The 25,688-nt window shown below is 35.4% G+C and overlaps 1 protein-coding gene and 1 long non-coding RNA gene across 4 annotated transcripts in view; one reads left to right on the forward strand and one right to left on the reverse strand.

Moving 5' to 3' along the window:
• The first annotated feature begins 1,363 nt into the window (after positions 1 to 1,363).
• Positions 1,364 to 3,025, forward strand: LOC131007089 (transcription factor BEE 3-like). 2 transcript variants are annotated; one of them, XM_057934245.1, is made up of 6 exons: positions 1,364 to 1,860; positions 1,948 to 2,064; positions 2,171 to 2,236; positions 2,317 to 2,385; positions 2,491 to 2,568; positions 2,670 to 3,025. In XM_057934245.1, exons 1-6 carry the CDS (start codon positions 1,633 to 1,635, stop codon positions 2,754 to 2,756), a joined length of 645 nt encoding a protein of 214 aa, XP_057790228.1. In that variant the 5' UTR covers positions 1,364 to 1,632; the 3' UTR covers positions 2,757 to 3,025. The 2 variants fall into 2 exon arrangements, with proteins under 2 accessions (XP_057790228.1, XP_057790229.1); XM_057934246.1 differs by having other exon boundaries at positions 1,951 to 2,064.
• Positions 3,026 to 20,834: 17,809 nt separating this feature from the next.
• The window catches only part of LOC131007093 (uncharacterized), a 44,251-nt gene continuing 39,397 nt past the window's right edge, over positions 20,835 to 25,688 (reverse strand). For both annotated transcript variants that reach the window (XR_009095907.1, XR_009095906.1), the window contains one exon: positions 20,835 to 21,133. This is a non-coding gene — a long non-coding RNA (uncharacterized LOC131007093). The remainder of the gene's footprint in view (positions 21,134 to 25,688) is intronic.

Genomic DNA, 25,688 nt, shown 5'->3' on the forward strand with positions numbered 1-25,688 from the left:
TTCCTTATTCGTCGCCATAGGATTCCACGCTCACCGCACCAAATTGATAGAGTGAAGACGGAATTATGAGAATAAGAACTGAATTGAATGATAATCCTCAAAAGAGGCCGCGGAGATTAAACTCTGTCACTGCGTCAAGCGCTATCAACAATAATATCTGAATGCCCTAATTTACTGAAAAGAAGGAAATAAATACTTAGTTCCTACTAAGGCCCATGCATAAGACATAAAGCCCGTACAACCCAAAAATAAATAAACTGAATAAATAAAAGAATTCATAGAATTCTCCTGCGATCTGCTACTTTGCTGCCTTCTTAAAACGGCGCCGGGTATACACCTTTAATCCACCCGGCGCTGCTCCATCAGACTTATCGAGATAAAGCACTGTCCAACAGAAGAACAACTAGCATATATCTTCACCAAGGCGCTACCAAGACATAAATTCTAGTTCCTATGAAAAATGCTTGGAGTCACTGATAAATGCATCAAGTAGGAGTATTGAAGTGTGATGCATTTATCTAGAATATTCTAAGTGATAATAAGCTATGTATATTCTAGAGAATTCACCACTAGTTAGATTAATCTAGAGTACTCTAAATAATACCTAGGAGAAGTATAAGTATTCTAGAGATTATATATTTTCCATAGAGTATCTAGAGAATTCCTTAAATAGATACTTGTAGAGAAACTAATGTAGTGGGATCTAGAGAGATCTTCCCACACCTATAAATAGAGCTCTTGTGAACTATTTGTAACCATCTCAAAAATTTCACTCTATCTTAACATTATCTAAGTTCTTTGGAGACAAGAGCTCCACTCTAAAATCATTCTCTCTATCTTCTACACACACTACACTCACAATATTCTCTACACCACTTCACTACAATCACTCACCACACTCAAACCACTGTATAATCACCACCATTTTCTAACAGAATTGAACTCGAGATGTGTTCGTTTCACTCATTACTTGGGTGTTCTTTTAGGGATTAAAAAAATAATAGAAAATTGTTTTGCCATATGGGGAGGCTAAGAAATGAATTATTTACAAGTAAAAGGATAATAATGAAGCTGTTATTTTGTGTCATCCATCATCTGATCAATTATTAAGATTTAGTAAGTATTTTGTTTTTTGTAAGAGATAAATATGAGAGTCCCCCACGTAGTGGTAGCAATGAACTCTGGTTGGCTGAAGCCGACAACTAAAAATGCTATAGTTGGAGACAGTGAAAGAGAGAGACATATACAGAATCAAATGGCAATGAAATGATGGTTCTTGTGCACATTTCAATTTGCAAAACAGTAGTAATTTCTGATGCAATTTAAATACCATTAAAATTGTGGGTCAAATAAATTTCCAGCTGCATTATGGACTAGTTTTTTGTTTTGTAGGAGTAGTAATTTCCAATTGGTGAGTAGGAATTAGTGGTGGGTAATGGATGGACCCCACCCCTTCCTGGATATACCTCCTGCCTCAACATACAAAAGGGTCGCCACGTGGCACTCATTCTTTCCCATGGTTTAACTTTAATAGTAATAAAAATGTAGTAAGAATTAAGTTGAAATCTACATGACTGTCTCAGTCTGTATATATATACACAATTATCACAAGTGATTTGCAGGTAGCTAGCCATGGCTGATTATCATCAATTGATCTTGAAAGAGTCGTTCGATCCCGACGTGGAGTTGATCAACAATCTCTCAGCCTCAGGGCTATTCCAAAATCATGAAGATTTCAATTTCCACAACTCAATTTTACCAACTCATCATGAGTTTGATGATCATAAACAAAGGAATAAGGGGAAAGCCAGCACCCCTGCAGAGAGCACTTGTTCATATCAATCGCATCATACTGCCAATGTCAGCTTCTTCTTCTTCTTCTTCTTCTTCTTCTTCTAGGTTGAATCAAATTATATAAATATATGTATGTGTATGAATGAATTACAGCAGCAGCGGCAGCGGCGTGGAGGAAGAGCAAAGAAAGAAGAAGAAAAAGGAGGTGAAGTGATTCATGTAAGAGCCAAGAGAGGCCAAGCCACCGATAGTCACAGTTTAGCTGAACGAGTACGTTTTTATTTATTATTATTATTATTATTATTATTATTATTATTATTATTATTATCACCCCATCCCCATCCCCATTAATATATATATTATATATCCTCATCAGGTTAGAAGAGGAAAAATTAATGAGCGATTACGGTGTTTGCGAGATATTGTTCCTGGATGCTACAAGGTAATTGTATATAGATTTACTTTTTATTCTAATTATAAAAATTAATTAATTGTTTGATATTCTGTGATAAAATGAAACAGACGATGGGCATGGCAGTGATGTTGGACGAGATCATCAACTACGTGCAGTCGTTGCAAAATCAAGTGGAGGTAATCAAATTAAACACAATTAAGGAATTGATTAATCAAAATTATATATATATATATATGAATGGAGTAATTAATTGTAGCTCGTGTTGTTGAAAATGAAACCAGTTTCTATCGATGAAGCTGACAGCAGCTAGTTCCTTTTACGACTTCAACTCAGACACAGATGCCATCGAGGCAATGCAGGTGCACATCACTAAATTAATCCTATATTTATTTATTTATTTATTTATATATATTGTTTATTTAATCCTCGTGGCTTACAAAGTTGGACGTTTTATTTGCAGAGAGCAAATGCAATTGAAGCAATCAAGGCTGGGAATGTAGCAAACCCTTGTGCTCAACTACCCCACAATTTCGGCTACTATTCATGAACATTAATTAATTCCCACTCTCGAATAATATTATTCTATTTTTGAATTTGTATAAGGCAAAGAAAGGCACTAGTCGATTGTCTATTTATACTTAGAGATTTGTATCTCCATAATTCTCAAATCTTGAGAATTAATTAACCATTTAATTAGTTTGATCGAGTGCATGTGTCGCATTTGTAACAATAAATTTTGTAAAAATATATAGGGTTTGTGCTGATGTATAATTGGATTGTGGTTATCTTAATTTGAATTCGGAATTTATCCATACACATATATAGTTTTCTTATTTAATTTTCTTTTATAAGTCGGCGCTCTATATCATAGTATAAGTTGATATTTATTTTTTTGAGATATTATTATTATTAGTTGTCTCACTCAATTAACTTTTTGTGGATAGGGGATTGACCGTGTTTGTGTCTTGATAGCATGTTTTTATAAATTATTATCGTTTATTTAATAATTGGTTTGAGTTTGTCCTCAGCTTCCATCATAAATCCACTGCCTGTTCATCAGTAGCTATCAACTATGTATAGATAGAGAAAATTTAATATTGTAGGGCCTCAACAATTTGATTAATTATTAGTAGAAGAAATATAATATATATCTTCTTTTTGAGACAACGCCTTTGGCTGTTTTTCTTCACATTATCCACACAAACTTATTTCATGAACCCAGTAAATTTAATTAGGTGGTTTTGTATGAAAATTTTAATATTTTAGTTTACTAAGGTGTGTGTTGGTTTTGCAATATAATGCAAACTTTTTCTGTTTTAATTTCCTTATATTTATAGTTTTAATTTAGATTTCAAGTACAAATATGCCCTACAGCACCAGTCTACTGTCTACCTAAATGTATGAAATGGCTAAACTATTTAGAAACTGGAACAATACCCTGTAAACTATTAGAAAATTGATAAATTAATCTACATTTGACTAATAAATTTATTTCCCCGATTCTCTCATCAGAATTCCTAGGCTTATGTATCAGAATTTTTATCCAAAAGTTGAGTACTTGAACAAAAATAGACGGTTTCAACTAAAACTGTCAATCAAGTGTTGTTTAAAGGACCAATATCTACAATATTTTTAAATAAATTTGGTGTCTAGAAATTATTCCGACGTTGAGGTGAGAGTGATGCTATGTATTATGTATATAGTTCGAAAGCATATTAATTTGTAACATATCCTTTATCACCTTTTTTTTTTTCAAATTTATCAAATTTATTTTGATCTTTCCAATTAATGTCTATCGATTCTATCATCTGAGAAATGTACAGACTTTAATTTGAAACTCGAAATTAATAGAGGGTTTCTTAATGTCTATACTTTGGGTTGTCCGGTCATATATATTTTCAATTTTTTCGTCAAATATTTAGTAACAAAATAGTTGAGTAGAAAAGTCTATGAGATGATGAAACGGACAACAAAGTCTTTTTATAATTCTGAGAATCTCATGCTTAGGTGTGTTTTCATTTCATTATTGATTTTTTTTTCAATTTAGAGGATGGGGGATATTGGAGTTTGAACCCTAAATTCTTTTATTTACATATATAGGAGGTCTTTATTATTTGAACGTCAGATTTAATATTTTTATTCTTATTCCTAAAATTTCTTCAATCCCCATCATATGATTCATATCGAATTATATAATTAATCTATGATATTTTATAATATCTCAAAATTTTCAATTTATCTTAATTAGTAAAAAAGAGATTAGCCTCTACTACTTTTGAATAATATTCAAAAGCAAGCACCCACGACCCACCTACGGAATAGAATGACAATAAGTTGATCAATATCAAAACCATGAATTGCTTTGTGTTCAATTATGTTAAGTCATTCCCTCAGAAACATTAATTATATTACATTATTATATTATTTGTCATATATGACATATATGATAATTATGGAGGAAATTCAAATGTTTCAAGAAATCAACCATCCTCGAGTTCCCCCCCAAAAAAACGAAGCCAACCATATCCTTTGGAACATTGTGAAAAGAAAATACATGTGGTCAATCGTGCACATTATACAAATTAAAATGATGATGTAATTTGCATAAATTAGATTATAACGATTTAGACATTCAATTCTCATTAAGTTAATTACATCTTTAGTCAATGACTAATAGGTGTGACACAGAATTAATACAAATCAGTTATTAGGTAGCCATTATAGTCAATGAATTTCATTGTAAGTACTTAATTTGTTAGAATGTATTCGAATTGTCACATATGTCATGTCCCACTATTAGATCGGCGTTTGCTGTAAATTTGTAATACAACTAATTAACAACTGCCGTGCGAAGTATATGATAATATCAGGGATGTCAATCGGGCCAGTCAATCGGGTTTTCGGGCTAGCCCTATCGGGTTCCGGGTTAGTCGGGTGCGGGCTAATCGGGTTGGAGATTTTTTCGGGTTGTAAATCTTCAACCCTAACCCTAAACTTTCGGGTTTCGGGCTAGCCCATCGGGCTAATCAGGTTAAAGGCGTAAAAATAAAATTATCATTTGTATTTTATTATTCCTAATGATCTAATGTATAATGTATAAAATATACATAGATATTTAAAATATAAATTATATAGCAAAGCATGAAATGCAAAAATATAAGATATTCAAGATTAAATAAACAAAATTATATTAAAATGAGATAGTAAAATTTAACATGCATCAATGCACTAGAATCAATCTGGATTATTACTGAATAATTAGTGGATTTGCCATGCACGTCTCATTGACAGAAAAAAAAAAATTTGGTATCACTTTAAAATGAGATACTAATAATTAATTTCTAACTAATGAGATACTAATAATCAATTTTTACAAAAAAATCGTAATTAATTTCACTTTTTTTAATGAGATTGCACACACACACACATATATATATTCTAACTAATTAATTTCACTTTTTTTAATGAGGCTACATATATATATTTAAGCAAATACCATAGATCTAAACATAGCTGAAGTTGTAACTGGATGCATCAGTCACAATTCCGTCAGCCCATCGGGTTTTCGGGCTAGCCCTATCAAGTTCCGGGTTAGTCGGGTGCGGGCTAATCGGGCTGGAGGTTTTTTCGGGTTGCGATTTTTCAGCCCTAACCCTCTAATTTTGTCGGATTATTCGAGTCGGCCCACGGGTTTCGGGCTGCATTGACATCCCTAGATAATATTGTTTTTGAGATAATAATAATAATAATAATAATAATAATAATAATAATAATAATAATAATAATAATAATAATAATAATAATAATAATAATAATAATAATAATAATAATAATAATTCAACTCGAAATATGATGTTAATAATTCAGAATGAAACCTTCAAATCATTACATTCTAAATACTCTATTAAAAAGATTATGGATTGCAACCTCATTTGCTTCCCTTCATGCATGACATATAAATCAAACACAACGTGCTTCCTCAGAAGATAATCACTTATTGACTCTATTTTCTTTATAGGACTCGTGGAGAACATGTATTGCTAAAAGAGAGCCGGTGTCGTGAAAATGTTACATAAATTATTGATGATCACCAAAAAGATAACGTGCATAAAAATAGTGTTACATATATTATTGATGCATGATCGAGGTCATTCATTTCATTGTACTGTGTTTTATGTAGATAAACGATCACAAAAATAAAAAAACATGGCACCATAATAATTATTCACTATATATATTAAACATGAAACAGGTGCCTTGCATGCACAACATGAGTACTATTGCAGTACTTTGAATTGACAATGCAATGAAAATTAATCAATATATACAAATGCGATATATACTAATATATAAATATAGGAATTGGATCAAATAATTAAAAAGATCTCTTAATGTACAAAATACAAATCCCTTGCATGTAATTTATAAATAATTGCACTTGACCTATTAAATATCTACACTTTTGTAGTTCCGAATTTAAATTCCAAAGAGAGCATAGTCACAGCACAATTAATTTATTGCCAAAAAGAATATACTATATGTTAAGTAAAGATATTCTACAGGTTAAGTGCAATATTTTAAATTTTTACATTAGATAAATTTGTACAAAAACATTACCATATATATATAGCGAGAAACAATCTCATCCATTAATCATTATCCATCGAACGATCAATAATTAAGAATAAATCTCGTGTTCAAATTTTAATGAACATATCAATAATTGTGATGAACATGTCAATAATTTTTTTATGAATGAACATATTTGTTAAAAGACGTATTTTTTGAAAATCTCGCACTATAGGATTCGATCCCCAAATGTTCAATAAAGTTAATGGTATGTTCATAAAAAATAATTGACATGTCCAACGTTTCTAAATTTCTTAATATATATATATATATATATATATATATATATATATATATATAAATGTGATCAGGTCAGAACCGCATCTTTTAGGTAGTATGTATTACCCAATCTAGGTCATACATTTTGTACATGTGGTGCACCAAGATTGTGACACGTGACAATGAGCTTCCAAAGCTTTCTAAGGCAAAATCCGCGTAGGGAAAAAATCGGAATATAATTTTGAAAAATTAAAAAACAATTAATTTTTTATTATTTTTTGTTATTTTGTTTTAGATTTTTAAAAACAGACATGTTTTCCATGCATAAAGTTTCACACAAAAATGCACAATCCTACATACCAAAATGCATTAAATTGGACAAAAAATGCATTGCATTTAACGAGAAATCTGATTTTTTTTTTTGCCCCTGACCCACCCTACTCCCGTCATTAAAATAAAATAAAATAGAAACACATATGTTTTCCATGCATAAAGTTTCACACGAAAATGCATAACCCTGCATACCAAAATGCATTAAATTGTACAGAAAATGTATTGCATTTTTCGATCGATCATGTTTTTTTTGCCTCTAACCCACCCCACCCTCACCCACCCGTCAATTTTTTTTGTTTATCTTTCTTAGATTTTTGTAAACATACATGTTTTCCATTCATAAAGTTTCACACAAAAATGCATAACCCTATACACGAATATGCATTAAATTGTATATATAAAATGTACTCTCTCCGTCCCTCAAACATCTTTCTCTCTTTCTATTTTGGTCCGTTCCCAAAACATCTTCCTAACCTATTTTTGGAAATAATTTCATTAATTATTACTTTTACAATTTCACTTTTTGTGGGATACATTCTCTACTTTCACTAACTATTAGTCTTACAATTACACAAATTTTTTGTGGAACTCATTCTCCACCTATCAAATACACAACTAACTTTTATTAAAACCTGTGTCATCTTCCCTTAAGAAGATGTTTGGGGGACGGAGGGAGTATTGCATTTTTCGACTAATTAGGTGTTTTTGCCGCTAACCCACCCCGTCCTTACCCATCCGTCATTTTTTTTTTACTTTTTTTGTTGATTTTTTTTTTAGATTTTTGGAAATAGACATGCATGCATAAAGTTTCACACAAAAATGCATAACCTACAGATCAAAATGCATTAACTTGTACAAAAAAAATGCCTTGCACTTTTAAAAACAGACATATTTTTGTGTGCAATGATATGCATTTTAATGTTTATACATAAGCACTTTTGTGTGCAAAGTTATGCAAAAAAAATTAAAAATAAAAGAAAAAAAAAATTGACCGGGGTGGGATGGGGGGTGTAGGTGGGTGGGGTGGCGAGAAATACCAGATTTGTCGAAAAATACATCAATTTTTGTACAATTTAATACATTTTTATGTGTACGATTATGCATATTTGTGTGAAACTTTATACATGGAAAACATGTTTGTCTTAGAAAATCTAAAAAAATCAACAAAAAATATTATATATATTTTTTAATGTTTGATTTATTTTTTTTCAATTTTACCCCTGCGCGGATTTGGCCTTGTAAGGCCTCTGCCACGTGTCAGAATCTTGGTGCGCCACATGGACAAAATATGTGGTTCATAATTGGTACTACATACTACTTAATGCTTGGATACTACATGATCCCACTCATATATATAGGAAAATGAATGTTTGCAAAGAAATGAGAAACAATCTCAGCAATTGATCATGATCCATCGAACGATCAATAATTAAGATTAAATTTTGCATCCAGATTTTTGATGAACACATCGGTAATTGTGTTGAACGTATCCAGGTTTCGAACCCCAAAAATCCCAAACATTCAATAAAATTATTTGTATGTTCACCCGCATTACTGACATGTTCAATGTTTCTTAATTTCTTGTGTAAACTCTTTTTTTCTTGTAGAAACCAACCTTATATATATAAGCGTTCCAATGAGATCCCCTATATGTATTGAGATCTTAGATTGATTTGTAAGTGTTTATTTAATGTATCATATGGCTTATTAAAATGCAGTTTTATATAAAAGAAAAAGGAAAAATGATCTCATGAAAGCACAAAGACGCAGACTAGGAGATCGGGACTCAAAAAAGATATCAAGAAAACAACGAAAAAGAACTCACAAGCCAGAAAGGCTTCAACACCCTAAACACACAACTAACTAGTAAAAAGGAAAATCCATATTTGTGTGCTGCTCTTGCAACTCCATTTCATCTGCCCATCTACCGTTGGCGATATTATTCATAACCTGCATACTAGCACTTCTGCCATGATCAATGACAAAGTCTCTAGGCTTATAGCCCATTTCCACTGCGTTCCTGAGGCGATTTTTTATAGTATCTTCTGAACTCTGTGGAACACGTGGACATTCCATCCCCTTCAGAGGACGGCCCCGTCTCTTAGGCGTCACATTTTCAGCGAGCATTTGCATGCCCTGGTTAACTTGCTCCTCTAACCTACCTAGACGACTAGCAAAATCATCCGTCGTAGTAGTGTTCGAAACCTTGCCATCATGAGAAGTGATTCCCGCTGCCGCAAGTGCATCCTCATTCCCGCTGCTTGTCTCAAGAACCGAAGCCTTACGGTCCAAATTTGAGGAAGTCAGGTCATTCCCCAAAGCAACCTCAGTTGCGCTTCCATCCGGCATCTCAACCTGAATCTCCTCGTCCACCTCCACATCGCTCCCAGCCTGCTGAATATCATCCCCTTTGTCATCCGGAGCCGTCTCCGCAGCTGGCAAATCAGGACTATGAGGCCGCAGCTCCTGAACCGCCGAAACAACCTGGAGTTGTTGCTGCTCTTGCTGTATTTCTTGCTCTTCCGTCGAAAAAAGAGCAAAGGAGTTCCCCGGAGAACGCTGTTGCGCCCCGGCGGCCAGGTCCGTTGAAGCCACGTGCTTCTTTCCCCTCTCAACAACCTGCCACTCAGTGCCAGGCAGTGTCTTCGGATCTGGTAGTTCAGGCACGCCTTCAACAGTCGTAGAGTCGATCTTAGAGACCGGTTCTACACGTCTTTTTTTCCGACACGTATCCTGTGCATGACCAGTTATTTTGCAACTATCACAATAGAGCGATAAATTTTCGAAGACAAATTCAACGTAAAATGAAATATCCCCGCGGTCAATCAGAAGAGAAGAAGAGGGATTTTGAGACATATCCATTTCAACTAGTATGCGTGCAAATTGCCCAAATTCGCGCCCCACCGTCGCTCTATCAATCTTCAAAGGATGACCCAAAAACCGTCCAATCCCGGAGATCACCTGTGGATTCCAATACTCAATTGGCAGATAGTGTATGCGAACCCAAACATTCGCAAAAGGAGAGTTCTCTTTAAAAGGATCAAAATTTCGGGTCCATTTACGGAGTCGGAGATGCCCCTTTGAGAGTTCCCAAACCATTTTCGCCTTTGCTATCGTAAAGTCCGCTGCCGAAGTAAATCGGAGCGTAAAATAACCTTTTCCCAACGGAATGAGTTGCCAATGAGAGGTTAAACTCCATAAGTCCTGAAGCTCCAGTTTAAGTTCCATAGTTGATCGAGGCTTATCACCTTTCCGAAGCAGCAAGCGCCCCGTCAAAGCAAATTCGAATTCCTTGACTTCCTTAAGATAAAGATCCATCGGTATTTTGAGGGAGAACTGATCACCCTCTTTCGTGGGCTTGAGATCATGGAAGTTATGCGCTGCCAGATCCGTCTTCTTGCCTGTGGCAATCGCATAAGAAACCCTAGTTTCCTGCACGTTAGGGTTCTTGGAGGAGTTGTCGACTACAGAAGTAGGGACGATAGAACCGATCGGAGCCTTAGCAGCAGCGGGCGAGCGCGGCCGACCTGCAACTGCTCCGGCAGAAGATCCCGACCCCATGAGCAGAGAACGCTGAAATGGAGAAAGGGATGAATAAGTAGATTGAGATCGAGGTGCTTCAAAATTGGCTGAAACCAAGGGGAGATTGAGTCCCCCCTTATCTGGACCGACGACCGTGGAAGCCATCTGCCGGAAGAACGGACGTCGGCGGCGGCGGTTAAGGATGGCATGAGGCTAGGGTTAGCGAGGGAGAAAAGAGCGTCATCGAATCCTCTGAATTTTTCTAATGTATCATATGGCTAATATTTATCTAGAGGGGGAAAAGTTTTACATGGGTTCGAATCCTGGAAGGAGCAAAAATTTTACTAATTTTTTGAATATTGTTATTCAACATTATATATTGTCTTATTCATTAGTCTCATGATATATATCTCACGAAAAATAATAATTTCACTGGAACCTACCCTTATATATATATGGTTGTGTTATACTAAGAATGTTATCTTTCATAAAAAATAAGAATAGAGTATAAGTCAATATATTGTGTTTCATAATGAAATTCAATTAATTGATAAAAAATTTGCTCCCTCCAAAATTTGAACTCAGATAAAAATTCGCCCACTCTAGATAAATATTAGCCATAGAATTTAAAAATCCAATGTTACAGATTTCATTCTCATTTCTCATCACATTTGTCCATTCTCATTTGATCATCTCCCTAATATACATATGTATAGGGGAGGGCTACGGTATAAAAATAATTCGCCCCCTCTAGATAAATATTAGCCATAGAATTTAAAAATCCAATGTTACAGATTTCATTCTCATTTCTCATCACATTTGATCATCTCCCTAATATACATATGTATAGGGGGGCTACGGTATAAAAATTTCTTAACATATAAAATACGAACTAGCTAAAATGTATTAATTCTATATAGAACACGTATGAATTCGTTGTGTAAATGTATGAATTGCGAAAAATAATTTTTTTGCTGCCTATGAGATTCGAACTCGTGACCATAAATTCGAATCTCATAGTTTTAATGTAGCTTTCAAATAGTTTTAATTTTAATTTTTCATTTCACTTTTTAATTATTATTTTCTAATCTTCAAATGCATTTAAAAATATTTTTAGCTTAAGGAGAAAATAAAAATGAAAATTAGTGTATTGTAACATTTTTTTAATTATCTCATTTTTTAATTAATGTAATATTAAATAATTTTAATGAAATTTTTATTATTAAATTAGAAGTTAAAATTAATTGTAAATAATATTAAATTAAATTTAAAATGAATAATAAAATTTGAGAGTCGAGGCTGAGACTCTTCCACTGGAAAGAGTGGGCTTTTAAATAATGAGGATCACTTTTAAGAGTCCAATCAGATTCTTCACTATGAATACTCTTAAAAATAATATTAATAATAATAATTAATTATATTATGAGTGGAGAAAGATTTCGGCGTAACAATTTTTATTTAAAATAAGGTCCATTGTCATCTTTCGTCTGTATCTTCAATTTTTCACCAGAGTTATATTGTGTTACTATCCCGTGTTAACATTGACAACTCTTGCAAATAAGCTCATTTGTCTATTTGAGATTCTTTTAATTAAAATATATTAAACACACTATTATCAATCCACTATTAAGTAGGGTATATAGCTTTCCTTCCTCACCAATCACATTGAAGAGTATCCCTTAGAAAAAAATTAAAGATAAGTAATTTAACCTAGCCACAATTCACAAGGAAACTCGTCGAAGCAATTGACGCATTATGATTAAATTCAAGTAGATATCGAGATGGCAAGTGGAACCCAACAAATTAATAATACAAAGGTCCAAATCTCATGGATGTTGCCAATTCATGATATGAATGATTGAGAAAATGGATTTTCACTTGTATTTTTCTTCATACATATTTAAATTGATTTTTTTTTTAAAAGAAACAAAGTAAAGTAGCTAGCTAGATGCAATGCACAGTCTTGAATGGACAGGTATGGGGGTAGACCCTGTTTCAAAGAGGATGAACAATGTGTGTTTCCCTAAATAAATAAAAAGTTTATGAGATCACTTTTTCACTCAAAAAATCTCTCTGATCATGTGAAATCCCATTTGACCAATTGTTATTTGTTGCATGTTTTGGAATACATATATCATATATGCATGCACAAGGATGACAAACCATGGCATGTCATGGCCCCATTCTAACAAATTAAATTTGATACATGTATAGTCAATTTATATTCTTAATTTATGACATGACACTACGTTTCGTTTGTTTTAACTCAACGCATCAATTTAAGTTTACAACTTATAATGCCATCATCAAATTAATAATAGTATAGATATATTTGTACTCTAGTCCAATTTGGCATTTCATGTAGGCAAATTAAGATTTAACTAAGAAAATGATGTCCATCAGCATTTTATGTACCCTTATTTGGAGAAACTTGCATGAGATTAATCATGAAAAAAAGTATCTGACCATATATGATTGGAACATACAAAATAGAGTTGAATTTATATATTTGAAATGTAGAGAGCAGAATAGCAATTAAAACTTAATTTCAGTGCAATAATATACGAAAATATTTCCAACGTTCTATTTTATTTTCTGATACTACGCATAATTCCCTATATCATTTATATATATATAGGGGGCGCTCCAATGAGACCCTCTAATTTTGTTTCAATTAATTAGTATTGTATTAGTACGATGCGCGTAGGATGCACTGTGAATATAAATTTTAAAAAGTTAATAAGAATTTTAATGTAGTATTTTGAATTTTCGATTATATAATTTATAATATCTTATTAATATATTATTCAATAATAATAGATCTCTAATTTCCGATTAATAAGAATAATTATCCTTGTGATAATTTAAAGAGTCTTGATACGTAGGTTTTCTCTTAATTAAGAAAGAAGGGAAATAAAATAAATTGAGATATTTATGTTATTTCTTCAATGGGCTAGCACATTGATTTAAAATCAATATATAGATATATTTATGCTTTAAAGTATGAAAGACTAAGTGCATAATTATTTTCATACGAGTTCATTTTTAAGTCAGGTTTGAGCGAATTTGGGATCGTAGAAGGGGCCACAGGTGGGCCGATTTTGGGCAAAGGCTTGTGCCAATTTTAAGCCCTATTATTTAGTTAAATATCAGCCCATTTTGAAGCCCAAGCTCATAGTGTGATCAACCACCTCTTTTTTTTTTTTTTCCTTTGTTTTTTAAATATTTTACCAACATAATGATTAATGTAAATGCGTGAGAAGTGTAAAAGTCTCTACACCAATGCACTCATGCATTGGTGGCAGCCACCCTACCCCTCCCCCTAGGAAATTTTTGGTCCCCTCACCCCTCTCTAAAGCCATTTGGATGATCAAACTTCTCTCACACTCTTTAGAGCATCCGTAGTGGGGGGCTCGGGAGCCGGTGCGCATTAGGCTCGACCGAGCCCCCACCCAATACCGCACCCAGCAGACGCGCTCCAGGCTCACTTCTCCGCACTCGATGCAGACGATATTTTAGTTGGGCACGTGTGCTGCACCGCCCTTTACTCACCAAAGAGAACGCTCTTAACGATATACATGAGTTTTAATTTTAATTATCCACTGGATTTATGTCCTCGAGCGGTCCAGTGTTCCTAGGGTGGTATTCGGTTCAATTCGGCTATAACCAAACCGATTTTTCGGTTAACCGAAATCGATTAACACTAAAAATGCTAATTGAAAATCGAACCGATTTTTGATTCGGCTAACCGATTTACCGATCCAATCGATTAACCGAATCAACCGATTTAGAGTGAAATCTGGGCACGTTAAAGAAAATATGATATTAAGGGGAAAAACAGTTAGTACCCTATTTTATCAAGAACATAATTTCTTCAAGGGGTAATTGCCTGTAAATTCCTAACGTTTACACAGAATTGGTTTTTGCACCTTTTTTTATTTTTCTACTTTTAAATACCTAACCTTTAGTTTTTGTCTCAAATTTGTCCGGCGACCGGTTTTTTTTTACGCCGGCGCCGGAAATGACATGGTGGCAGCCGGAATTGATGCCGTGGCAGCCGGAAATTGACACCTAAGCATATTATGACATGTGGCATAAAATAAAAGAAAAAAAAAGAAAAAAGAAAAATGCCCTCATGTCTTCTTCCCATTTCCCCTACCCCAAACCCTAATTCCCCCTTCCCCAATCCGGCGCCACCCCTTGCGACCTCCGGACACCGGCGCCCGCCGTCGTCCGTCCCCCATTCCCTTCCCCCACCTTGGTGCCGCTGCTGCCTCAATGGAATTCGAGAACGACTGCAACAGTAGAGTACCCTTCTCTGCCCAAATCCACAACAACGACCAAGGCACCGGATTTGAGAACGACGACGACTGAACCAGATGGAGGAAGAGAGCTAGGGCTCAGATCGATTTGAGAAGGGGGGAGGACATACGAAACGACTTGAGAGAGAGGGAGAGGCCGACTCTCGTCCCTCCGTTGCCCCTGCCTCTTCCTCTGCTCACAGCTTCTACTTTTCGCAGCCGCCACCCTTTGCTACGACCTCAGGAGCGTCGACGGCATCTAGAGAAAGAAATGGGTAACGAGAAAAAATCGGCTGCCAAAATCATCGGCAAACCCGAATCTGTAAGGCCTGGTTTTATTTGCCGATTTGGAGGTGTGCCGATTTCATTTGGAGTTTGATTTGGTTGTTGCATTTGGAGTTTGATTTGATTTCATTTGGCGATTTGGAGATTGATTTGGTTGTTACAGTACGTGATGGTGGTGGTGAATGGAGGTGTGCCAATTTCATTTGCCGATGATTTTGGTAACAGCTTTAGATTCGGTGGTGGTGGCAGGGGGGAGGCGGCGGCCGGTGGTGGTGGTAGGGGGGAGGCGGCGGCCGGTGGTGGTGGCAAGGGGGAAGCGGCAGCCGGTTGGGGAGGGGAATTAGGGTTTGAGATTGGGGGTTTGTGAAAGATGATGTTGTGGAAATTTTTTTCTTTTTTTTTTCTTTTATTTTATGCCACATGTCATCATATGCTTAGGTGTCAATTTCCGGCTGCCACGGCATCAATTCCGGCTGCCACCATGTCATTTCCGGCGCCGGCGTAAAAAAAACCGGTCGCCGGACAAATTTTAGACAAAAACTAAAGGTTAGGTATTTAAAAGAAGAAAAATAAAAAAAGGTGCAAAAACCAATTCCGTGTAAACGTTAGGAATTTACAGGCAATTACCCCTTTCTTCAATTCCTTGTTTTCTGAGATCTCCACATAATATACTCAGAGCACATACTTTAAATTCTTTCAGCTTAAGCATAATAAACTGAAAATCACTTTTTGAAAAGCTAACTAAAGACAAATTTTATCTAAGTTGAAACTAAACATATTCTTTCTGCAACAATACCAAATATCGAGGAGGAAAAAACCAATAATACTAGGGTCTATCAAGAATACTTGAATCGTCTTCCATTTCACCATCAGTTTGTGAATCTACCAAGCTTAAGGAAACTGGCGTAGTTCATACAATAATTATTAATAATATATAGTATATTATTTAATTATTATGTAGGACATAAACCAGTTAATTCGGTTTTAACCGATCGATTTTCGATTAAACCGAGTAACCGGTATACCTAAAATCTAATAGTTGATAACTGCATCGAACCGATCAATTTCAATTATCAGTTAACCGATTTTTCAATTCGATTATGATTATAACTGAATAACCGAACCCATTTTACCACCCCTAAGATATTTAGGTAGGGAACTCTAGAGTTCCCTACCTAAAATCATTTGGCAAAAAATGTATGTACGTGCATTTATCTTAACTAAAGTCAACTAGGATTCGTTTATCTTTAATTAGGATCTATTAATTACTATTAGAATTTTGAAGTAAACCATTTGCTTAATTAAAAGTTAATTCAAACTACAAAAATAAAAATATCATAATAATAGCCATTGCTATCCAAAAATGCCCTTTTATTTATCTTTTTAATATTTATATTTAATAGATTTTTAAATTTAAAATTAACTTTTATCAATGATAATAAGATTTGTAAAAATAAATTAAAACCCTAATTAATAATTTTGATTGAAAAGCCTCCCCATCCTTAAAACTCTCGTCGACCCCATCCCCCTCTTCCTACCCAAACATCGCTGGTGGTGTCATCGCCAATTCACTCCTGCATCACGACCGTTACCGCTATTGTTGTTGCTACTTGTTCCACTATTGTTGTTGCTACTTGTTCCACTATTGTTGTGCTTCTTCATCCCAACTTCGTTGCTTCTCCAAGTCATGCTGTCGTCCAGTGCCGCCTTATCCATCGTGGCACACCGCCGTCCAACGACTCCATACCCAATCGCGACTCGATATCTAGCGCAACCTCGTAGCCCCTGACCTGTACGAAAATCGCCCTTGATTTTGTTGCACCCACCGAATCAGGGCCGACCCTCGACCTAGGCGAGGGGTGTGACCGCCTAGGGCCCAGGGCAAAATAGGGCCCCAATTTTTATTTTTTATTTTTATTACTATATAGAAATAATTTTTTTTAGTCACACATTGGGCCTCAATCAGGAAAAAAATTATATACAAGTCCAAAGGTTTCAATCCTATTCCATTAAAAAAATAGCCCACAAGCACACAATCATATTCAAATATGATATGATCATTGCCGATCAATCGAACAACAAGCAAAGCGGAAGACTTCTGAAATCGAACGATAAAAGAATGGTATCCCAAAACCTCTTAATCTAACCCATGTAATAATTTAGGCGAACGAATCCCTAAGCCCCAATGTGATGTTGACGCAGCAACTCGGGGACGATAAATGACACCCGACGAGGGTTGGTTGACTCGCCATTACGCCGGATAATTGAACTCGTCTAGGAAAAATCAAGAAGAATTCGAAACTCTCAATAGAGAATAAAAACTCACAAATTTGATATAAAGTAGGCTGTCAAATTCGTTCAACAAAGAAGCCTTATATAGGCAAAGACTAATCCAAGTCTAAAAAGGAAACAACTAAAACAAGCCCTAATTTCGAAAATAACAACTTAGCCAAGCAAGACCCTTATTCTAACTAAAATTCGAAAATATCATAATCAGCCTATTAAGCCCAATATCGAAAATAATAAAACTAATTAATTGGGCTTATAACAAAATAAAGTCTTCAAAACAAATAAAATCTTCAAGCTTCGGCCCACTCGCACGTAATGAGATTAATTAAGATTGGGCCAACTCCACCATCTCCGATGGGCCTCTTCATCAACTCTTGAGCCCACACTTCTTGGACTAAGCTCATCAAGCTTTCCTTGAACTTCTTGGCTCGTGCTCTTGTAACCGGACCAACAGGAACATGCACTGGGTCAGGAACCAACGAACCTTGGACTGCATCAAATTAAAAGGGTCATTTTTTCTCATTTCGCCCGAGGCCCATGAAATCTCAGGAATGGGGCTGCACCGGATTTTGATCTTGCTATTCTTCTTCTTTATTTTGATTTAATTGATATCATTATTGTTTGTTTTTGTTCAAATAACGCAACAAGTTACGTATGTTGGGGATGAAGCAAATTTGTTACTATTGTGAAGAAGAAGAAGAAGAAGAAGAAGAAGAAGAAGAAGAAGAAATAGAGGATAATTGAATAAAAAAAAAGGAAGAAAGAAATCGAATTGTAAACAAAAAAGAAGAAGAAGAAGAAGAAGAAGAAGAGAAAGAAGGTTAGGAGAAGATGAAGAAAAAGAAAAAAGAAAATTAAAGAATTAGAAGATAATCGAAGAAAAAAGAAGAATGCACAAAGAAATGCAATAGTAAAAAAAAGAATAACGTTAAAAATATTGTAAATAATATTATTTATTATATATTGTACATTACTTATTCATATATATATATATATATATATATATATATATGATGGAACTGACAGATACGATTATGAGAATACATAATCTGTTTTTCTCTCTTCTTTCTCTCCTTCTCTCCTCTCTGAATCTTCCATTCTTTACTTTGGAATTGCTTGCTCAAGGGGATATTACAATACGTTATCAGCACCAGTCTCTAGCCAAATTGAGTGAATACGGAGATAGACCATAAGAAAAAATCGTGTTTTTTCTTGCAAGGTAATTTTCTTGCAATTTTATATTATGCTTCTATAAAATTTAGAAACGAATTTGATTTTTTTTTAAACTTAATTTTTTTTTGAGAAGTCCGATTGTTGATTGATTTGTTATAGTATTAAACAAGTTTCTGTTTATCGATTTTTTTTGGTTGGATGTGAAGTTTGGAGATTTTGATTTGAATAGGTTGAATGCGGTCAAATACCGACTTTTATATAATCAAACGCATGATGAATTCATTGGCATAAATTTGCGTCTGAATGATGATTGTTATAATTATTGTTTGTAGAATGATGAATTTTACAAGATTAATTAACACCCTTGTTGGGAACCTTGTTGAATATCCTAACCCTTGTTTTGATGATACCAAAAATCATAGGACTTAATTGTAATAGACTAGAATTGTTTTGAACTCAAGTGTTAGAGTTCGTTTCTAGTTTAGTTTGCGGTGTCGAAGACTGAAGACTGAAGACTGAAGAACGAAGGACTGACTGAAGACTGCAGATACCAACTGAAGTATCAGTTGAAGAATCAGTTAAAGACTGATTACTTAATGCGCGCAAATGACTGATACTAAAGTCAAGTATCAGTTGAATATTCCTCCTCGGACTGATCTTCCAACATTCAGAGGAAGCCACGTACTCACAAAGTACAGCCGCATTAAATGCAGAGATCTCAGGATCTTATCTCTGCATAGGTCATTCCTATCTGGTGGTTACTTTTCAGAGACGTCACATCTCCTGTCCATCAAAGAGAGCCGTTTCCACCCAGACAAGGAACCTCGAAGATTGAAGCCTCAGCCCAAATTTGAATTGCTCTCCAACGGAAGAAATCTTGAGGACGATTTACGCCAATGGATCTATTCAAGAGTTCTCCTACAAATAGCGCTCGAGGATCACTTCAACCTTCACCGATTCAACAACATAAGCTGAAGCTCTGCCGAAATTGCTACTCAGCCTTAAGCTTAAACTCCCCAAAGCTTGAATCGAAGAAGAGAATTCCAAAGCCAAAATCAGTCACTGCTGATTACATACATTCTCTTAGACCCTAGGCATATATCTGTTTACCCAGAAGCCAAAGGTCAAACTTGCTTCAAAGAACTTGTTCTTTGTAAGTATAGTTGGCACTCGTTCAAACCTCTCCCCCATAAGAGTGTTTTGAGTGATTCGGAGGTCAGAAGGGTTTTCTGACTCTGAGAGTCTTAGCACGGGTTGTGTTAAGCAAGGGAAATCCTACACGAGTGAAGCGCGGGTACTGGAGAAAGGTTTTCTTCAGTGTACGGTTGTGTGCACCCGGCAAGCACACGGTTTGGTTTGCAGTGCACCTGTTAAGCACTTGCGGAGTGGATTGTTGGTCTGATCAACCAACCGTGGATGTAGGAAAGGGTTTTTCCGAACCACGTAAAAGTCTCTGTGTTGTTTACAGCTTTCAGTTTTACATTCTTACTTGTGTTATTTCAATTGATAAAACTGAACACTGACTAACTGCAAAGAGAAACCATAACCAACAACTTGCTCCACCGAGGCTATTTCGAAACTAAGTTTAATTTCTGCTGCGTATGATATCAGTCTGACTGATCTATCTTTCGATAGTCAGGAAGAGTGTTATCATCTCTGTTTTAGCAAACTCGACTGAAGCCCTTACTTGCATCAGTTAAGTTCCAGCAACTTAACTGATAACTCTTTACTGAAGAGCTTTCAGTATCAGTCATCAACCCTGTTTGGTCAAAACTGATTTTAGTAAAACAGGCGTCTTTGTTTGCATGTTGTCACAGCCCACTATCCCAATGACGGGTTAACCGGGGTTATGACTTAGGGTGAACAATAAGAAATGGAAATGGACAATTACTTAACATTAAAGTATATGGAGATGTCACTCATAGATAAAATGCTAGGATCATATATGATTATTTGGATACTTATAAAACACATACATAAATGAGAACTGATTAAGGTGGGTTACCCAATAACACGTATCTCAACTTCATAACATAGAGCTATCCTAATCAAAGTATTTTGCAGCTGAAAACGTGTGAGATATACATATGAAGATGTATACTCAAGGTTACATTTCTTGAAATGATCAAAGGAACACCTGCTCAACACCATTCCATTCCATCAGCTGCTCAACCTGCACATTTAGAAATACATGCAGGGCTGAGTATAAAAATACTCAGTGGGCACGTATGCCTAAGTATAAAAATACATGCTCAAAACTGTAAATTGTCATGCCATCATAAACAGTACAGCAAGGGAGTTTTTCGCTAAAAGGCCCAAGCTTACTAAGTTCATTTGTGATTCTTAAAGTTCGTCTGCAGACTAAGTTCTCTTGTAATCTATCATATCTGGAACTTTGTGCCGGAGAGGTGGCCACCTCTCACGGTCACTTGACCGGCCAACCCGCTAGATGACTCACGGTCACTGGTGTACACTAGCCCTGGCAGGATAGCTATCAACTGCTCAGGACCCGAATTCGATTGCATCATTGGCAAAGCCAAAGCAGATAGATATCATACTAAAATTTAAACATTTTATGGCAAGACAATACTTGAAATAACTTTAACTCAGAGATTTTGTCATGAAATAACTTGCTTGAACGTAACATTTAAACTCATTTGATATATATGAAAGTAATGCCCACCTGATTAGGTAATGCCTGTCGTTTATTCTTAACTCTAAATCGGTATAGCAGTGTTACTCCTCACGATCCACAAAGCCTACAAGAAATCTATAATCTTAATAGGTCTCCTGAATCTAATATTAAGTTATAGTGTAGTGCTTATCATCCTATGATTCACTTAGCCGGGTTTTGAAAATTTAATAAATAAATAATTGAAAACTAAATTCTTGAGTTAAGGACACCAACAATATCCATACTCGATTTTCTTAAATAATTGGATTTATAAATAAAACCAATTAAATCATAAATACTTTTATTGCATGATGCAAATGCATACTTAACATATGGTAAGTAATTACTTAAAATATGCACATAATAATAATATAATATTATTATGCAAATCATCTCATGCTTAATCGTATATGCACATAATAATAATATTATTATTATGCAAATTATTCTTTAAATAAAACTATTTAATAGTTCAATTGATTAATATAAGTATAGTCCATTTAATAAAATAATGCAGTCCATTTACTAAAAAAAATCTGCACAATCCAAGTAACAAGGCCCAGCTGTTTTAATTAAATAAACTGAGCCCAAGTTACTAAATAAAAATCAGCCCAACCAGTTAAAAATAGAAATTCAGCCCAACATAAAGAAATAACCCGGCCCAACCCTCGGCCCAACACCCCAAGCCCAAACCTAGCCCATCATTTAACACTCTCACACACACAAACACACGCATATACTCTCACACACAAAGCTGCGCGCAGCAGCACGCTCCCCCTCCCCCTTCTTCCTTTCTCCGTTCACGCCGCCCACCGTGGAGCTCGCCGGAGGAGCAGCAGCGACAAGCCGCGCCACCCTCGGCTTTCTACACACACACCAGGACACATAGACGGAGGTAGCACGCAGCCGCCGTCCGCCGACTCTCTCTCTCAAAACTCCGGTGGTAAATAAAGCCCTCAGGCTGTCGCCGATCGTGCCCTTCATCTCCAGCCGAAACCCGCCGACGCGGTCTCTCTCTCTCTCTGTGACAGTGGCCAATCACCACCACCACCAGACGGACAGCAGCGATGAGCCGCCGCCGACCGCATCTGCCTCCTTCCACCCTCAACTCAACTCATCAGCAGACACACAAACACAACAAGCAAAACCAAAACTCAAAACTCCTTTCCTCTTTCTTTTAAAACAGTCATGCTTCATATACGTATACATACACAGATTGTACTTATCATGCCAGTAACTTGACATCAATATAACGTGTATGCATTTTGTTTTGATCTGGTGTGATGGATGTATGAACAATTATGTGAGTTATGCGCCTCTACATGTATGTCTGCAATGGTGTGTGTTGGGTCTCCAATTGGAGTTTTGATTTGAAAGCAATGATTGAGGGAAAATAGTTGTAACTAGAATACATAATTTGAATGTTTTAAAGAAGTAAAACCTTTAGAACGAAGTTGCTGGTTCGTTAATCTGGTGCACCACAAACTTGGCCTGCTCGAAATATTTAGTGGAGGAAAAACTAAAGTTGAGCTTCTGGTTGCTTGATCTTTCACAACGAATGAGTAAAATGATTATAGATAGAAGAAAAATCTGATTTGTTGGAGTGAGATTTGTAATTGTATGGCTTGTGCACTGTAGTTGATGGTAAGGGTTGAAAAAAAATCATGATAATGATGGCAGCAGCTTATTTTGACAAGGAGTAGGTGGCGTATATAAGGTGAGGGAGGAAGCATGCTGATCATGGGAAGACATGATGATAGATGACAAGTGGTAGCATGTGCTCATAGAATAATTTAAACTAAGGCTCGAAATGTGAATAATTAAATCAAGCACACATAAATAACTGAAGACTTCAATTAAAATCTCTATAATATTGAAAATTTTGGATATGTAAAAATCCTTTAAAGTTTGCTAATTGAAATACTAGTGCAACTGTTTAAATACTCAATTTACATAAATATGAGATGCACAAGAATTTAAATAACATAAACTTTCAAAATTTATTTTTGTTGGAATTAAAGTAAATTCATTTTCTTTTATTTGGCGTGAATCATCTTAAATTCTAAGTTTGAAATCTACTCTAAATTTAGCTAGGGAAAAGCGGGGCGTTACATTCCTCCCTCCTTATAAAAATTCCGTCCTCGGAATTGCATATCTGGTATTCTATCTTGTGATACTAGTCATTCGTTTCATTCATCTGTTTTGTGGCCTTTTCCATCCTGTGATGGTTCCACTACATGACGAGAACAATATTATTGCCTCGTAAAACTTGAATCTTGCGATCAAGTATCTGGACTGATTTCTCATCACAACTTAGGTCCTGGCTAGGACTACTTTATCTTACTTAATCACATGCTTTCTTAATTGCGAGGTGTTATACGTATTGTATACATCCACAATGCTTGGTGGCAGAGCCAACTTATAGGCTACAAAGGCCTAACTTGTCTAGGATCTCAAAAGGTCTTATATAACGGGGTCGTAACTTTCCCCTCTTTTCGAAACGTATAACTCCCTTTGAGGGAGAGACTTTGAGGAAAACTCGATCCCCAACATTAAATTCTAATTCCGATCGGCGTTTATCGGCGTAAGGTTTTTGTCTATCTTGAGTTTCTTTGATTCTTTGCTTGATGTGGTCGACTTTCTCAATCATCTGTTGGACCAGTTCAGGACCTAACAACATTCTTTCACCCACTTCATCTTAGTAAAGTGGTGAACTACCTTAATTGTTTCCTTCGTCCTAAGTCACCTTCTCAGATTTGACTAGGAAATTCTAACATCAAACTTTTCTCATTATCTTGGTAACTTTCACTTAAAGATTAATGGCACTCCTTCTGCCATGTAAACTCATTTTCTCATTTCCAAATGATTATTTAATGGGGTTTCTAAATTTCCATTGTGGTGGCGTTCCAACTTTATTCTTGCTGTAGCTTCTGGCACTTTAGCCAAAGCATTCACTCTCTTAGCTTGAGCCTACTAGCCTTGGGGTTGGGTTATACCTTAAGTTTAGTTCTAGTGCTTTCCTTCCATTTCCTTTTTCTTTACCTCCATCTTGAGGTGGTGTATATATCTTGTTTGTGCGTGAACTTTTTCCTTCTCCAATTGTTGTAGTGACTCGGTGGTGAGAGTCTCGTTCATTGCTTGTTCCTTTATAACATCTCCCTAGTTTACTAGGGGAATTGAAAATCTCATGCCGCGATTCATTTACGAACTCCTTTACGCATTTCTCATTATTCATTTATAAATGACTTAAATAAGCATTTTAAACTCCATTAAAAGGGAATTGATTTAAAACATTTTAATCCTTTTAAAATCCATACTCATAAAGCCTTAACTCATGCTCTATCTCATATTCTATCTCTTTACTCAACTCTATATGAACTCTCCACTCATCTCAAATCCTTAAGTTCAAGGATAGGTTTCAAGAAAATCATGGTACTAAGTCTCGATTTATCTCTCATATAAGGCTCGTCTAATCTCATTCAACACATAGATAACATAATCACATAAGGCACATAAGAAAACACAATCAAACATTATCAAAACATGCTCTGTTTTTACACTGACTCAACTTCAAAATCTAACTTGTTCTTACTCCGACACCCCCTGGACTCGAGACTCATACCAAAAGAAAGATCTTCGAGTCTATTTTCATATAAAAAAAAGTAGAGTAAAAAAAAACTCCAAGTATTGTAGGGGATATGACTGTTTTACTACAGTCTACCATATTCGGCAGTTTTGAGCAATCGAAAACTTGGATTTTTAAACAAATAGTAAATGTTGTCAAACTGGGCTCAAATTTTGTGGATATCTAGCTAACACAATAAGGTTAATACCATAAAATTTTGGAAAGCTAGATCACACAGGAAGCTACTGAAATGAATGACTCTTTCCCTTGCTTTCTGAAACTCTCGGTAGTAATGTGCAGTTTCGGTTTTTGTATTTTATAAAAATAGTAAACAAAGTCCAAATGACTTGAAATTTTTCTGATGTTCTCAAGACTCATGTAGAGACTTGGTATAAAATGTTCAAAGCTTTTTGACATTGAAAAGAAGAA

This window comes from Salvia miltiorrhiza, chromosome 1 (assembly GCF_028751815.1).
Source record: "Salvia miltiorrhiza cultivar Shanhuang (shh) chromosome 1, IMPLAD_Smil_shh, whole genome shotgun sequence".
Classification (NCBI taxonomy): domain Eukaryota; kingdom Viridiplantae; phylum Streptophyta; class Magnoliopsida; order Lamiales; family Lamiaceae; genus Salvia; species Salvia miltiorrhiza.

Excerpts from the sequence above, each read along its gene's own strand:
- LOC131007089 (XM_057934245.1), top strand. The coding sequence starts at position 1,633 with ATGGCTGATTATCATCAATTGATCTTGAAAGAGTCGTTCGATCCCGAC. Across the intron at positions 2,065-2,170 it reads GTCACAGTTTAGCTGAACGA|GTTAGAAGAGGAAAAATTAA; the intron begins GTACGTTTTTAT and ends TATCCTCATCAG. Across the intron at positions 2,569-2,669 it reads ATGCCATCGAGGCAATGCAG|AGAGCAAATGCAATTGAAGC; the intron begins GTGCACATCACT and ends TTTTATTTGCAG.